At 41.5% G+C, this 17,194-nt stretch overlaps 1 protein-coding gene across 1 annotated transcript in view; it reads left to right on the top strand.

Moving 5' to 3' along the window:
• The window catches only part of POPDC1 (popeye domain cAMP effector 1), a 44,914-nt gene extending 28,557 nt beyond the window's left edge, over positions 1-16,357 (top strand). The window contains exon 8 of the mRNA XM_035296414.3: positions 12,001-16,357. Within this exon, the coding sequence (XP_035152305.3) occupies positions 12,001-12,125 (125 nt within the window). The 3' untranslated portion in view covers positions 12,126-16,357. The remainder of the gene's footprint in view (positions 1-12,000) is intronic.
• Positions 16,358-17,194: the final 837 nt, after the last annotated feature.

Raw genomic sequence — 17,194 nt, 5'->3', positions numbered from 1 at the left:
TGTATTTTCTTAAACCTTTTTCTGTTATTCCACCTACTCATTTCCCCAAATACCTATTTAAACATTAACATGCATATGAATATTTATCATAATTATTTTTCAAATCACAATCAGAACAGCATGTACACATTGCATTTGGTCGATATAACTCTGGGCTCCCTTTCCATCTCTCTCTGTCTCTGTGTGTGTGTTTCTGTATATGTTTTTGTTTTGGTTTATTGGTTTGTCCTGTAGAACAACATATTCTTAAATGTAGATAGGATCCTGATGTAGCAGGCCTCAGGTGGGGTCTGGGAGTCCACAAGTTTAACCAGTGCCCGGGTGATAACAATATGGCTGGTCTGTGAACTACACTTTGAGGAGGGAGGCTGTAGAATTTCCCACCTTCTGGAATTTTGCTGTGTTCATCCCCATGGTGGTGATTATGGTGTTCTTGTCTTTCTCATCTGCTTGTAGTTAGGTCTAGAAGCTTGTTTAAATTCTGATAAAGGCACTACTTTTAAAGATCTCTATCATTAATGCCACAAATATACTTCATAACTTTACATGGCAAATGTTCAGTGAAGCAGGAATCCAGATCAGAAAAAGGTGGAGGGAACTAAGTGACCTGTTTCGGTGAAATTGCTGCTGTTCCCATTTCTCATGTTGTGCTCTGCTTTTATACATGCCACACAATGCTAAATCCATAGCAAGGTCTCTACTGCTTTCCACACAGATTCTGTATTCCCATTCCAAATTGTCATTTAAAGGGAAGAAAGTGACGTCATAAGATAGCCTGAGAAAAAGTCATTCTCTCTGTTTATTCAGTAGTTCATAATTCAGTTCATTTAACTCTTTCACTTTCCCATTGCTTCACTTACTGGGTTTCATGTTCGCAAACATGGAACATGGTGAGATAGGAAGAGAGAAAGGGACAAGATGTGCGAGCTGTGTGAGAACACTTTAGTGCCAGTGTATGTAGGAAAGCTTTCTTCTCCCTGCCCCTGGACCAAGGTGTTGCTCGTCAGGGTACCTTGTTGTCATCTTCTTGTCATCTTCTCTCCTTCTTAGCTCCCCACATGTATAAAACACACACATTCACACAGATGGATTGTATTGGCAGTTCCATCACTAGAAAGTGGTGCCCAGCTCAGCCATTGCTATGGTAACAGGAAGACATATGCTTCCTTGAATGTTACAGAACTCTATTTTAGTTAATTGGGGTTAAATAACTTATTTAGATTTTTTTTAATCACAAGGTAATATAGGCAATCCAATCAGTTGGAATTCATCCTTGAAAAAGCTTGTTAGTTTAAACCATGTCTTTTTTAATGAAATAATAATTATGTTGTTTTTAAAGATGCTATGAGATCTTTAGAGGGGTTTCTTACTGTGAAGATCTTTGTAAGTATTTTGTTATTAGTGTCAAGACAGGGCCAGGCACACTGGCTTATGCCTATAGTCCCAGCACTTTGGGAGGCCAAGACAGGAGGATCTCTTGACCCCAGGAGTTCAAGATGAGCCTGGGCAACATAGGAAGACCCCATCTCTACGAAAAAGGTTTTTTGATTATCTGGAGGCAGTGGTATGTGCCTGTGGTTCCAGCTACTTGGGAGGCTGAGGTAAGAGGACCACTTTAACCTGGGAGATCTAGGCTGCAGTGATCTATGGTCTTGTCACTGTACTCCAGCCTGGGTGAAAGAGTGAGACCTTGTCTCAAAGAAATTAAAAAAAAAAAAAAAGATCCTGCTGTGGACAGTCTACTAATGTCATATGACCTAGTTATACAAATAGTTAGCTTGTAGTCTGCAAAGACTAGCAATATGTCTGATAATGAGTTTCTCTCTGTTCTCTTCTGTGTTTAATTACCTGTAAAGATGTAAAAAACGATTACAGCATTCTTAGTTTTGAGGCTGGTTTTCATGAAATAATCATTCAGCTCAATTTGTGTTTCACTCCCCTCATGAGCAACCATAGACTTATAAACAATAAACTTTAAGTGAATTGTACAGAGAGGTAGAAAGATGTGATTAGGCAGCAGGTTTCTGGGAGATGAGCCTGAACAATTCTCAGACCTACCAAGATGGCTAGAGAAAAGCAATACCCTCATTTTGTAAATGAGTAAAGTGTAGTTTATGGAGATCAATGTGAGCATAAACTTGTTTGGGGTTATTCGGCTACTACTGCAGCAGGTGACACATCCTAACCGCTTTCATCCATGTTCTCATTTAATCCTCACAACTACCCTATGAGGTGGGAATTTCATTTTCCATTTTTAGGCTTAGGAATGTGACCATGTCTTCCCCAGCCAGTAGGGGCTATGCTCTCTGATGCCAGTGTCCACCTCCCTCCATTAGGGGGCCTCTATCCTCACACAGTATGTTCTTACCTGTAAAATGTTATCTGAAGGTATTTTATATAGTTATACATTTTTAATCTGTTAATCAAATGTTTTTAAATTATCAAGTTAAATACATAGATATCACATAGTTAAAAAACCTTACAATGAAAAGAACTCATCCCCTTCCAAGGTAATTTTAGCCCTGTTCCCGAGGAACAATCACTTTGAAAGAGTTATTATCCCCAGTGCTAAATGATGTACTGTTATTTATTGCTTTATACACTTAAACTTTTTTTGAGAAAGAGTCTCATGCTGTCATTCAGGCTGGCGTGCAGTGGCATGATCACAGCTCACTGCATCCTCTACCCCCCAGGCTCAAGAGGCCTTCCTGGCCTCAGCCTTGCAAGTAGCTAGGACTACAGGTGCGTGCCACCATGCCTAGTTAATTATTGTATTTTTTGTAGAGACAGTGTCTTGTTCTGTTGCCCCGGCTGGTCTCAAACTCCTGGGCTCAAGTGATCTGCCCGCCTTGGTCTCACAAAGTATTGGAATTACAGGCAAGTCACTACCTTCTCACCTACTCTAGGTGGACTTAGTAACCTTTATCTACTACCTACTTAGCTCACTTCTAACTTCCCTTCCGCTTTCTGCTCAGTATGATGAAGTCACTCGTTTTTATTCTTTTTTTGTTTAACTTTGTAACATTAAACAATACATTAAGTCTCCATTTCATTTTCTCTTTGCACTAATTTTAATTGTGGGGACGTTAGGGCTGGGCCCAGTGGCTCACTCCTGTAGTCCCAGCACTTTGGGAGACCAAGGCAGTCAGATCACTTGAGCTCAGGAGTTTAAGACCAGCCTGGCAACATGACAAAACCCTGTCTCTACAAAAAAATGGCTGGGCATGGTTGCCCACCTGTGCCTGTAATCCCAGCTACTCAGGAGGCTGAGGACCACCTGCGCCCGAAGAGGTTGAGATTGCAGTGAGCCAAGATCATACCATTGCACTCCAGCCTGGGCACAGACTGAGTCCCTGCTCATAAAAATTAAAATTTTTAATAAAATTTTTAAAAAGATGAGGACATTTGCATGCCTACCCTTTCTTATTCTTCCCCCTTCTACCTTCAAACTGTTTCTGGGTCTCTTCTTTTACTTTGAAACGATCAAGGTTGTTATATGTTCTCTTTTCAAACTCCAATTAGTCTTTGTCTATGAATTGTTTCACAAAGTCTAAAATAAATAAGGAATGTTGACATTATTGTGCTTTATTTAGAACCAAGTAGTAGGCAGTGCTTACATTTATTTCTGTTTCCAATGTCATGACTCTTGTTCTGTTCAAAGGAGACTTCCTAAAAGTCAAGTTTAAGTGGATTCTTCTTTCATATACAACATGAAAATCATGCTATGGTTTATTTTATGACTTGGCTGCCTTTTTTCCCCCTGAAGTTGTTTCCTTGCCTTACCGTCATGGGACACATCTTATCCACCATATCCCTGGGGTCATCAGGTTGCTCTCTCATGCTGTCTTTTAGGTGAAGCCCATTTCATTTCTTCAAGTCTCTGGGTGGTTGTCCTCTATTTGAACCCTGCCTTTCCATACTGCTTATTGTTTCTATGGGCATTTCTAGTTGTTCTTTTTCTTATCCTTCCCTCTTCTGTCCTAATATCCTTTCTCCCAGTTCTGTGTCCCGTTTTTCCCAGAGACCTTCCTTACAGAGCCTGCTGTCCTCCGACCGCATCCTGGATGGATTGTTCTCTGGGCTGTGGCATGGCTACCAGCCTGGATCCTGCCCTCACTGTTGGCCCTGGGTTCATTCATTCCTTCCCCTCTACCCTGTATCTTTTTCCTTGTGAGCAGGAAGGAGCTGCAGGACTTTGGCTCCTCCTTGGCCACTCACACCATACTTGTGCTCTGCAGCTCAAGGCCCTAATTGTCCATCCGAGTGGTTAGGGACTGATCTGAGAATGTGCTCTTGGGGCCGAGTAGACCTCATCATTGGAACCACTAAGCTACTCTAACCTACGCATTTGCCCTCATTTTGTATGCTTTGCTTGAGGTCCTCAGTGCTGGTGCTGAATGCATTAAAGGAAACATTTGGTTCACAGGCCAAAGCTGCCCTTCAGTATTATTGTTCAGAAAGCTTCAGTTCAAACCCAGTTTCCTCAAGTAAAAAAAATCTTAGGATATGATAAGACAGAAAAGGAAATAATTCTTTCCAGCCCCCCCCCCAAAAAAACCATTAAATCCTTCCCCTTTCCCATTCTTCAAAAATTGTACAATCTAATTAAAATTCTAAACTCCTGTAGGTTTTTAATTACTTGCTAAAGCAGTTGGCCAGATGGTTAAGCATAATAAAAATAATAACATTTTGAAAGAAATGAAGCAAACGTCATTAAAGTTAACAGGGGAGAAAAGAGAATCTTAGCACATTATATTAGTTTAGAGAAATGTTGCTCCTTTTTAAAAAGTGTGTTTCTTAAGCAAGGATAAAAGTCATTTGACAAATTTCACATCACGGTACTCTACTTCCTTGAAGCTCAGATTTGAGGTAGTTCATTCATCCTCTGGAACAGGCATGATTTTCACTCTGGATTTAAGAACAACAAATATGTCTGTTTACTTTTCCTTCCCAGGAGAGGACCTCAGGCCTGTAATTAGAAGCATACTGAAATAGAAATAAGCTTAATAGGGACAGAATCTTACCTCATTTTTTCTTATTCTGTATGCCAGAGTTTTTACTGATTGTCATGTAAGATCTCCCTGGTTCATGTATAAAAAAGGCCTCCTCTCATTATGTTAAGTGAAATAAACCAGGCACTGAAAGACAAACTTTACATATTCTCAGTTATTTGTAGAAACTAAAAACCAAAAGAACTGAACTCAAGGACATGGAGAGCAGAAGGATGGTTATCAGAGGCTGGGAAGGGCAGTGAGGGTGTGGGAGGTAGAGGGGAAGTGGAGATGGTTAATGCGTACAAAAAATAGAAAGAATGGATAAGACCTGGTATTTGCTAACACAACAAGATGACTATAGTAAAAAATCATTACACATTTAATAATAACTAAAAGAGTAAGTTGAATTGTTTGTAACACAAAGGATAAATGGTTAAGGTGATGGATAGCCTATTTACCCTGATGTGATTATTTCACATTGCATTCCTGTATCAAAATATCTCATGTAACTCATAAATATATACACCTACTATGTACCCACAAGCATTTTAAACTAAAAAAAGTTTTTTTAAGGCCTCCTGTGGTTCTTTAACTCAAGACTCTGGAAGACAGAGAAGAATCTGCAGGGTAGCCCTTCCATGGAGGCCTATGTTTAGTTTGGCCTTGCAGCCAGTGACCTCGGGGATATACAGTGGGTCTTAATGATGGGCTCACCTCCTCCCTAACCATCTCCCAGCCCTAGCTGCCCTCTGAACACTTCTGCCCAGGACAGACTCTCCTGGCTGTATCTGAATCCCTTTGTCAGAGCCCATGGTGTGGTCACACCCTGTCATCTTTCTGGAGTAGAAGTGTCCACTGTTTAGTTCAGGGCTCTCAATGCTGTCTCAGTCTTCTGCATGTGCTCAGTGCCCTTGACTTTGAGTTTTTCTTTCTTACTCTCAGCATGGCAGCCTGGTGATACAGTTCTCTTTCTCACATCAACATACTGTGAGTTTGGCAAACAGCCCAGAATACAATTCTACTCTACTGGCCGCACCTTCACAGTGCCTTGGTACCCACGGACATCCTTTGAGCAGAGGACTTTTTTGCTACTTGGTGTAATGTGAAACATCCCTCCAGTAACACTTGACATAACTGTATAACAGTTTCACACCTGTTAAATCTGGGTTGCAGTTCAGTAAGATACTGTTTATATGCTTTTATAATAAAATGTATTAACCGGTAGGTGGAAGGTGATTATAGCTAACAGGAAAAAAAATTATTGCAGAAATCTTTTCCTGATCACATTAAATTCAACAGGACAGGATAGGGTTAACCACTCTGTCTCCCAACTGTAAAAATAGTTTTAATGGAAAACTGAGAATCAGTTTTCTGGGAAATTTGTGGATATGGACTTATTCGCCCCTCTACAATTTGGAATAAATGAAAAGTAAAGATCATGAACCTTATATAACATCCTTGAAGGACAAAAGTAATTTCAAAAAGCGCTTAACTAAAGATAAGCTCTATTTCTTCCTCTCTCCTTTCATGCTCTCATATCTATGGAAGATGTTGGGCCTCTGGGCAAATTTCTGATGATGCATCAGTACATAAAATTAATGAAAAACCAGGCAAACCTGTAGATGTTATTTATTAGTATTCAACTTGTAAAATATAAGATCATTCCCTTGAAATATAATATTCCCTTATTTTTTTTTGTTCATACTACAAATTGGTTTTGAATTTATTAAGGGGTCAAAGAAATGATTTCCAGCTATATAGGGATGGACTCTGAGTCTCTTCATTGAACCAGTAAGTCTCCTGATGAGGCCAAAGAGCTCCATGTCTAGGGGCCAGGTGAGCCCCTCAGTCCTCAAAGGTGGCCTTTCTGATGGCCATGACAGTTGCAGATACTGAGGCAGGGCAAGTGATCCTTTGGTCTTCCTGGATGTGAATGTTATACTGGCTCTCTCCTGGGGTAATGGGTTGGTACAAAGAGTGGACACTCATGGGGTGCGGTGGCTCATGCCTGTAATCCCAACACTTTGGGAGGCTGAGGCAGGCAGATCATGAGGTCAGGAATTCCAGACCAGCCTGGCCAACATGGTGAATTGCATCTGTACTAAAGATAGAAAAAACTAGCCAGGTGTGATGTTGCGCACTTGTAATCCCAACTACTTAAGAGGCTGAGGCGGGAGAATCACTTGAACCCAGGAGGTGGAGGTTGCAGTGAGCTATGATTGCGCCATTGCACTCCAGCCTAGGCAACAGGGTGAGACTCCGTCTCAACAACAACAACAACAAAAAGATTAGACACTCTATGTGTGATTTAGATTCTAAGCAAGGGGTTGGCAGCCAACTGGCACTGGGTCGTCCCTGGAAGTGGCAGGTTGGGCTGTACTGTCTTCCAGTGGGTCTACTGCAGTGGAAAAAGAGCAACAAGGCAATGTTGTTGTAAGGACAGGGATTTGGGGGGAATTGCAGATTCTCAGCCACAAAACTTGAAATGAAAGTGAGTCAACAACTTTTGTAGAAAAATTCAATCTTTCCAGACCGTTAGAGCTCCCTGGTTTATCCTCCTAGGATGTGTTTCTGTCTAAATGGTTCACGCCTTGGTGAGAAATAAGCTCATTCATGGCAGCCACCCCCTCTGTTTTCCTTCATGGGTGTTCAAGTTGTCTTTGCTTTAGCTTCAGAATATACAGTAGAAATAATAGTACAGATGTGGTGAGGGTGAATTGCTCTGAAAAGTGCTTTGAGTTTCTGAGAAATAAAATAAGATAGCATGAAAGACCAGGTATGATTCATTTTTATTCCCTCAGCATTTAACCCATTGTCTAGCACCTTGTGGTCACTCCCTGATTCCTTTTACTGATTGAATGAAAACACTGTAGCAGGTGACGGTGCTATTAAGCTTATTGATATTCCCTTGAGAGAACAGTGTTCTTGTCCATGCTCTAAGCAATGTCAAATCAATTATACAAAAGTGATTTCCATCAGGGGACATGCTACAGAGCACAGTGATGACAGTTGCTTTTCCTAATGAGGTTTACTGGACTCAGGCCTGCCTGTGCTTGAAGAATGCTGGTAGTGCCCCACTGGGAGACCCGCCAGAGATTAAACGTGATGCCCATGTCTTTTTCCCTCATTCTCAGGATCCTTTCTGAGGTTCCCTGTGTGGCCTTTCAGAGGAGGGAATTTTTTTCATCACTGCATACTTAAGGACTGATTAAGGTCCTGGCTATGTGTGGGGTATTTCTGCAAGGCTGCAGAAGAAGAGAGCCATGGTTACAGCATTCAAGATGCCTGTTTCCTAGTAAGGAAGAGGTGCAAGTACTGTAACCACAATGTTACGCAGAATGTGTAAGGGCTGAAGTTATTGAGATGAAGAGGGTAGAATCTTCCCCCAGGAGTCAGGGAGGGTTACACATGAAGGAGGTGGAGTTTGAACCCTGCTTGGGGAAAGGATGGGAATTTGGTAATTAGGGATGGAAGTGGAGAAACCATGCCAAGTGGAGAAAAAAAGTAAGAGGAAAAGAGGAGGATGGGTTGAATTTGAAGAGCAGTGAGTTTGCAAGAGCTTGGACTGGAAGGGGGAGGGAGGCCCAACTTGGAGAACCCTGAATGTCACCCCAAGGATTGTGACTGACTCTCATTATCCTTTCATGTTACATGGTAAGAGAGGCCACAGCTCTTCTTCTGCCCCAGCAAATATAGTGGGACCAGAATAAATTCTTTCACTGAAAGCTGAAGGCTCTTGGGAATTTCTCACTTAACCATTTCCATTTGTGTTGAGTCCTCCCTTCATTTTCTCTCAGTGAGAAAAATGCAAGAATAGATGAGATAGTTGGGAGGGTCAGGTAGCATTGTGGCTCCAGTATAGATACCTGCCTCAATCTAAGGGTAGGATATTCCTCCTGGTTTGATAGATGAGCTTAAAAACTAGGAACCAATTAGTCCTACTTCCTCAGACAAAATAAACTGGGTATGTTTCATTTAAGCATATTATACAATTATGTCTAAATACTACATATTATTGATTGGGTTTAATGCTCTTAGGCATGCCATCTTATTGTTTGTTCTCAGAGTTTTATCTGATTGTAGATACTCACCCTAAGTTAATATTTTATGAGACCCAATGAGAACTTAAGGCTAAAAATATGATGGAAGCTGGGCCTTTTTTTTTTTTTTGAGATAGAGTCTTGCTCTGTTGGCAGGCTGGAGTGCAGTGGCACAATGTCAGCTCACTGCAACCTCAGCCCCCTCGGTTCGAGCGATTCTCCTGTCTCAGCCTCCCAAGTAGCTGGGACTACAGATATGTGCCCCCATGCCCAGCTAATTTTTGTATTTTTTGTAGAGACAGGGTTTCACCATGTTGGCCAGATGGTTTTCATCTCCTAACCTCGTGATCTGCCTGCCTCAGCCTCTGAAAGTGCTGGGATTATAGTCGTGAGCCACCGTGCCTGGCCATTTTTTTTTATTTTAAAGACAATTTGGCTACACTCAAGAGAGCTAAGATTGAGAAACACAAACCCCCATTTGAGTCAAGGCCCATTTCCTTTATTGGCCATTCCTACAAGCAATGATGAATTTTAACAAATTTTCTCATTATTAAGTCCATAGCCTTCCAAAGACCATAGTACTTGATTTTTATATTCTTACAAATATTTACAAAGTGATTATTACATCCCAGGCACTGATCTAAAAACTTTACAAATATCAAGTCATTTTATCCTTATAGCAACCATATGAAATAGGTGCTGTTCTTATTATTCCTGTTTTACAGATAAGGAAATTAAGGCACAAAGAGGAAAAGTAATTTGTCCAAGGTCACACAGATACGATTCACCACCATTGAGTAGACATGTGAAGTAAAGGTTGTGTTTGTGTCACCTGCATGGAAAAGGATAAGAACTTGCCTGAAAACTTCTCATGCTGTGCTCTATGCAGAATTGGGTTCTTGGACCATTTTATTAGAGGCTTATTTTCTACAGTTTATGTCAGTAGTTGTTTTCAAGAAACTTCATATTTTTCCTGTAAATGTTTGCAAGTGAACAATTTCCATATGTACAGCAAGTATACATGAGCTGTTCCACAGTCCAGCACTGCATACTTTTTTATGTTAGGAGATGTGACTGGTAGTAGCATTTCCCCAGATGCACAGCAGTGACTGTACAGTTAATAAGAAACAACAGGGCCGGGCGCAGTGGCTCAAGCCTGTAATCCCAGCACTTTGGGAGGCCGAGGCGGGTGGATCACAAGATCACGAGATCAAGAGATCGAGACCATCCCGGTCAACATGGTGAAACCCTGTCTCTACTAAAAATACAAAAAATTAGCTGGGCGTGGTGTCTGTAATCCCACCTACTCGGGAGGCTGAGGCAGGAGAATTGCCTGAACCCAGGAGGCGGAGGTTGCAGTGAGCCGAGATCGCACCATTGCACTCCAGCCTGGGTAACAAGAGCGAAACTCCATCTCAAAAAAAAAAAAAAAAAAAAAGAAACAACATTTAGTCACATGTTCTATAGGCCCAACACCCTGCTAAGCACATCATATGCATTATTCTGTTTAATCCTCCCAACAATCCTGTGGAGCAGATTCTATGAATATCCCCTTTTTATAGATATGGAAACGGAGGCCTAGAAAGATGTGGTAATTGAGCGCAGATTGTGGAGCAGGAATTTGAACGCTGGAACTGTTTTTTGAGCCTCTGATCTTGACTCCTCTGCATGCTGCCTCCCCCCGTGCCATACCAGGTTCCAGAAATGACTACTCATTCGTGGCTGATTGCCGGGGCAAAGCCTTTGCTGCTGTCTCAGCCTCCCGCCAGGAGAGGCTGTGTGACATGCTCACAGCCTGTGGTCCTGCTTGCTGGCTGTGGCCTCCCTATGCTGGCCGACTTGGCCATCTGCTCCTGACTCCTGCCAGTGAATCACAGCTGATCTTGACAAACTTCTGTGGTCATCTTTTAGCATATCTGTTTCATGTCTTAATAGATCCTCCACTCGCTTTTGCTGTTAGCAAGTATTTAGTCTTGTTTTACCCTGTGTCCCTCCACCATCAACCTTTTCCCCAGCTGTGTTCAGCATTTGTGGGCTGCCTGAATACCACTCCACCCTGTGATTGGGCAGCAAGGAGATGGGTGTGGGCAGGGCAGGCGGAAACCCAGACAGCATGGATCCTGACAGCTATGGTGGTGACTGTATGGAGGAGGGTTTTGTAGTCACGTTAGCTGCTCATTAGGCACCTTGCGAAGTCTATTGATGATGATGTCTACTCTTACTTTTAGATAGTATTTTCTTCTACACTAAGCATGGTATCTAATATGTGGTGGCTGCTCTATAAGCATTTGGTGAATGCATGAACCAATGAGTGACTGAATGAATGAATTGTTGCCTGCTTCGTTTGATTAAATGGCATTCTAAAAGGCTCTGGGGATGCCTTTCTCCTGCTGCTACTTAGGATTGTAGATTTCCTCCACTCAGCTCTTTCCTCCTGAACGCCTGGCCTTTCTTCCTTTTCCTTTCGTATCAGCCCAGGGAGTCACTGGACTCCATGGTCGAGGCAAGAAATGTGTTTTAGGTGATATTACAGATGGTCTTAGGTTCCATAATTTTAGAATAGAAATACTATTTAGGGAAATTAGGAGTTAAGTTAACTTTCAAGGGCCAATATGATACTCAAGCTCCCATGTATGATATGAATGTAGGAGCATGCGTTCTGAGTCATAAACAGACTGTGGGCAAGCCCCTGGGAACTGAATATATATGAGAAACTCATGTCAACCAAGCACATATAGTAGAATGTGTCCCTCATCTGTTCTCCTGACTGAGAGTCTCTTCTTGACTTGGTTGTTTTCTTGAAATGCTGGATTGATATAGAATGGTTTATAGAACTTGTGTTCTTGGTACTAGTGAGAGATTCCTACTGAGTTTTGTTTTCCAGTTGGAATTTATAATTGATACATCACACCAGTATTGGGGTAGATTATGCATTCAGTTGTTTTCCTTTCTGTATCTTTCCACAGATGTGTCATCCCCACACCAGCGAGCCTCTGCCAAGATGAAACCAATAGAAGAAGGGGTAGAAGATGATGATGAGGTCTTTGAACTGGTATCTCCAAATACATTTAAAGTCCGTCAGCTGCCTTGATCAGAGGGAATTCAGGTTACCAAGACAAAAGGTGTCTTGAAGAGATTCTGGAAAATACCAGCACTTTTTCATGGCTTTTAGGTTATTCTGTGTTAGTGCATCCAGACTGGTAGAGTCTGAGGGAGGAAGTGAGGAAGGATCAAGGATGGAAGGGTTCTTTCACTTATCCATTTTATTAGTCAGCCTTGAAGTAATGGTTTTGCTGAGCCTTCTGACTATGCCTTGTTCTATTTTGAGATATATATTTTCACAGTCTTTTCTAGATACATTATTGTTTTAACTTAACAAATCTTAGCAATCTCTCAATGCAAATGCCGTTTCACTTATTTTTTCCAAGTTGTGATTCTGTTTCCTCACAGTTTTTTCTCTTCCATGGCAATGGGGTTGTTCATTTGATAATTTTAAACAAACAGTGTAAGTTTAAAATTGAGGTTAAGGTAACATGAAAAAGCAGGAAATCTCAAACTTTATTCCATAATTTTTTAATGGGACATTTTAGACAAAGGTGTGATTTGACTGGTTTTATTTTTCCCCCAGGCCAGAGGTGTCACACTCCGCTAGATCACCTTACTTAGTTGGGCACTGTGTTGATAACTTGATAATGAACAAAACTCTCAGACTTTACTCACATTACCCTTGTATTATGCCATTTAGAAACTGCTGTGAAACCTGAAGCTGGAGAGATAACAGATGGAAGGGTTTCTGAGCACGGGGTTTAACCTCCAGCTAAAGCCTACTTCCTTGGGATTTGGAGTTGCCTTGTCCTGCACACACTGGTGTGGGAAACACTTTATGTAGGGTGGGAGGACAGGGGCATTAAATGGCTGGGCAAGTGCTATAGGATGAGGCGACTGAAAGATCCGCTTCATTCTTTGATCTGTATCCTACAGTTCCAGATTATTCATCTAGAGGCAGAGACATCTCTTTAAAAAAGCTGCCAGATGTCCCTGTGCCAGAGACGCAAACATGAACACAGTGAAGGGCAGAGGATTTACCACAGGCCAGGTCAGGGACATCCAACCCAGATACTACAGTGTGGGCCTTGATTCCAGAGCTTTCTTTTCTACTAAAATCATGGTTTAGGGAACAGTGGTATTGGCTGGTGGGAAGTGCATAACTGGTCATTGTGTCTGACCAGTGTGGCTGTGACGCTTGGCCAGGACACCCTGTTGAGTAAGGCTCATTGATTGACCATGCTGGTCATATCTCTTTTGCTTCATCCACTAGAACCAACTTTGAGTCAGTCCCCTAAATAGCTAAGAAAAGTTCCAAATGAAATTATTTTCAAGTGAACTGAGCCAAAAGAAGCATCTCTTTTCATGAGGTGATTTCTGTTAGAGGAGGCATAGAAATAAGCTCATCTAGGTCATCTAGGGTCACCTCATTTTCCTAAGTATGGGGTGTGTGTGTGTGTGTGTGTATGTGTGTGTGTTGTTTTTTTTGGGGGGGGATGGAGTCTTGTTCTGTTGCCCAGGCTGGAGTACAATGCGTGATCTCAGCTCACTGCAATCTCCACCTCCCAAGTTCAAGCAATTATCCTGCCTCAGCCTCCTGAGTAGCTGGGATTACAGGCATGCACCACCACACCCAGCTAATTTTTTTATCTTTATAGTAGAGATGGAATTTCACCATGTTGGTCAGGCTGGTCTCAAAGTCCTAACCTTATGATCTGCCCACTTCAGCCTCCCAAAGTGCTAAATATGTTTTTTAAGCAATTATTTTAGTAATTTAATTTGAATTAAATTCACATGCTCAGTCACTTATTGAGAAAATACACAGACTCTTAATCCATTTCTTGACATCTTCATCAGATGTTGGTTTATTGACATCACAGTAAAAAGGCTACTGTTGACTGGACATGGTGGCTCATGCCTGTAATCACAGCACTTTGGGAGGCCAAGGCAGGTGGATTGCTTAAGCCCAGGAGTTCGAGACCAGCCTGGGCAACATGGCTAAACCCCATCTCTACAAAAAAAAAAAAAAATTAACTGGGCATGGTGGTGCACGCCTATAGTCCCAGCTACTCAGAAGGCTGAGGTGGGAGGTTCTCTTGAACCTGGGAGGTTGAGGCTGCAGTGAGCCCAGATCGTACCACTGCACTCCAGCCTGGGCAACAGAACAAAACCCTATTTTTTTTAAAAAAAGGCTGCTTTTACCTTACTGCTGCAGCAGTCTCTTCAGGTAGCTGAATTAGGAACTTGTTTTAGAGAAATGAAGCAAAGGTGAATGGCAGCCTAGGCTTTGAAATTATAAAGCTCTCAGGTTGAACACTCACTCTCTCTCTCTCGCTCTCTCTCTCTCTCTCTTGCTTGCACTCTCACCCTATACCTGAGAGCACACGTGTGATGTGATGTCATAGTGTGGATGCTACTTTCCTTTAACCATTGGGATAAAGTTGGGCAGCCTGTTTAGTTTACACATGCGTAAGACTATTTTATAAAATCACCCTATAGAGTCATTAGATGTAACATCTTTCCCTGAGTAGAAAGTAATGGATGTGTTTGGAGATTATTTTCTGTAGTGCTGGGAACAACCCTGTTTTAAAAGCACACTGCTAAAAGTAGATGATATAAGCCATTTACTGTTTTTATTAAAATATGTGTGTGTGTCAGTGTCATTGATAGTGAAGATTGTAATCTCAAGGTTAGGAATCTTAAAAGAGCCACTTAGCCTGAATGGGAAACATGAAACTGTTTTTAAATACACACCTCTAAGGAAGACAATGAGACTCTGAAAAAAGGAGATATATGGCATTGAGTAGCCCTCCCATATAGGCTTGATCACAAAGAAGCAGATAAGAAGATAGAAAAGTATTTTAAGTGTAAGATCTCTTATGGAGTACTTTAAATTCATTTATACAAATGAATAAGTATTTCTTTGTATAATGCATAAATACATAGACAAAAACATGTTTGCTGCCAAAGTTCCCAGTAAGATACTTCCCGTCTTTTGGGGCCTTTACTTAGCCAAATGATCAAAGTTCAGAAAATGGTCTGTAAAAATCATTTCATATACAACCCCAAATCTACTATGTTTAAATGTAACATCAACTAAGTTGTATGAATCTGGAGTGTAATATTTATATTAGAATGTATATGTCATTTAAAATATTTTGAAAGCCCTCATATTTATATTTATTAAACTAACAGCATAGACACTATGTAAATCTGCAGTGATGCTTATATATCTTAGATTAGTAATAATGGGTGCTATATAATTATTTTTAGTTACCATCCCTGGCTCTCTGGAATCTTCCCTGTTTCTCCCTATCACTCAATTTCATTTTAATCATTGGACACCTTTGCGTTTTGTTGCTAACTGTGTGTACATCACCCTCTTTATATCTGGTTTTCCTACTCGTCTGAAGTGCTCCTGATCTTATAACCTGGAGCTGCAGATTTCTCCGTGTCAACTCCCATCAGGGCCCCAAAGACAGAGTCACTGGTTGCTGGAAAAATACTTGGGGAAAGATGGTGTAACCTACACACTGACCTGTCCCCAGTGTTTCTAGATAATGACATTGCAATCCAGAGAAGGTTTCATGCTGTTGCATGTGGTGGCTCCAAGCCGGGCACCTAGCATGCAGGGGAGCCCCTCCCAGCAGGGCTTGGCATCTTTTCACAGATGCCACGTTGCAGCTCCAAGGACTCACCATTTTGTGTTTTTTGAAAATTCATTTTCTTGGTCATTTATAAAGCTGCTTTATAAATATCTTTGATCCTGCTATGCCTTGGCTTCCTCTCCCTTCCCTCTTTTCAATCCTGGTTTCCTGACCTCCTCTTGTAGTAATTCAATTCAGAGTCCCAAGAATTTGGAATGGTATGATGCTGTGCAGGGAGCTCAAGGCTGAGGCTTAATCATGGCTTCAGTTCTGCTCATCAGGGGACACTTCCCTTACCGATGGTAGCCATGTTTTGATTACCACAGAACCCCCTCCAAATACTCTGTCTATAGTGACACACTGTAGGTGCCATAAATTTTAAGAAACCTGCTTTTAAGTACTATTTATAGGTTTTTCTGTTACATTTGCTACCTAGTTTGAAAATACATGAGGATTTTATGAAAGCTTTTTACAGACATATTATTTATAGGAAACTCATTCTTTGTTTTTTGGTGCCATTTAAATTGATAGCACTTACTTTATAATAAAGATGCTTTTTGTCTGGATAGAGCCTTATAGTTTAAAGTATCTTCATATATTACCATTTGATCAAATAAATTTCTTACTTAGATAATGTATGTATTTTTTCTTTCATTCCTCTTACGTGTATCTAGTTTGTTCGAATGCCGCGCCCAAAGCTGAGGTTGTGGGGATTGGCCTGGTGCAGGTATTCTGAGCAGGCCAGCGGGGCGGTGCTCATGGGTTCGTCTTGCCTAACTTCAAAGGTCCTGCCATCTTGGCTGCTTTGGCCATGAAAAAAAATGGCCAGAAGGCAGCATAGTGTTGACTAGATGCAGCAATGGAGAAGCCTTCAGAGTTTTACTGTCGGGACTTCGTGGACTTAAGCTTTTTAGTCGCTGCATCTGAACATTCACTCCCTTCTAGTTTCATAAGATTCAACAATACAAGGAGTCACTTGAAGGAGTCAGAAAACCTCCCTGGATCTGTTCTATGGTGGAGGAGGGGGACAGTCTTTCTATTATTTGAGAAACCCACATTTTCTCCAATCAGCTGTCCTAGGTATTGGAATGGAAACTTGACAGCCCATCTTTTCGACTTGAGTAGCAAGTCCTTAGCATCTAACGCACTCGCCTTTGTCAGCCTCAAGGTTAGACCCAACTGGAAGGAGCATCTTATACTATGAAGAGAGGAATTAATTCTGTCACACAACAGGCCATGTCATAGATGACATGGTGGATTTTATGATGTCCTAGGCCTGATGTCCCAGTTTCTACCCCTGAACTTTGTGCTGAGCCAGGTTTTGACCAGTGTCCCCTTACCTAAGGCTGTTCTGTAAGAGCTGGGAGTTTCCACTATTGTCCACTTGGGGGTTTCCTGTGGACAGACATGGTTACAGCCCACCAGAAGATAAAGCTGACAGGACTTGGTTATTTGTGGGAGCAGAAGT

Source organism: Callithrix jacchus, chromosome 4 (assembly GCF_049354715.1).
Source record: "Callithrix jacchus isolate 240 chromosome 4, calJac240_pri, whole genome shotgun sequence".
In the NCBI taxonomy this organism is placed as follows: Eukaryota; Metazoa; Chordata; class Mammalia; order Primates; family Cebidae; genus Callithrix; species Callithrix jacchus.
This window is presented reverse-complemented; position numbering and strand designations above follow the sequence as displayed.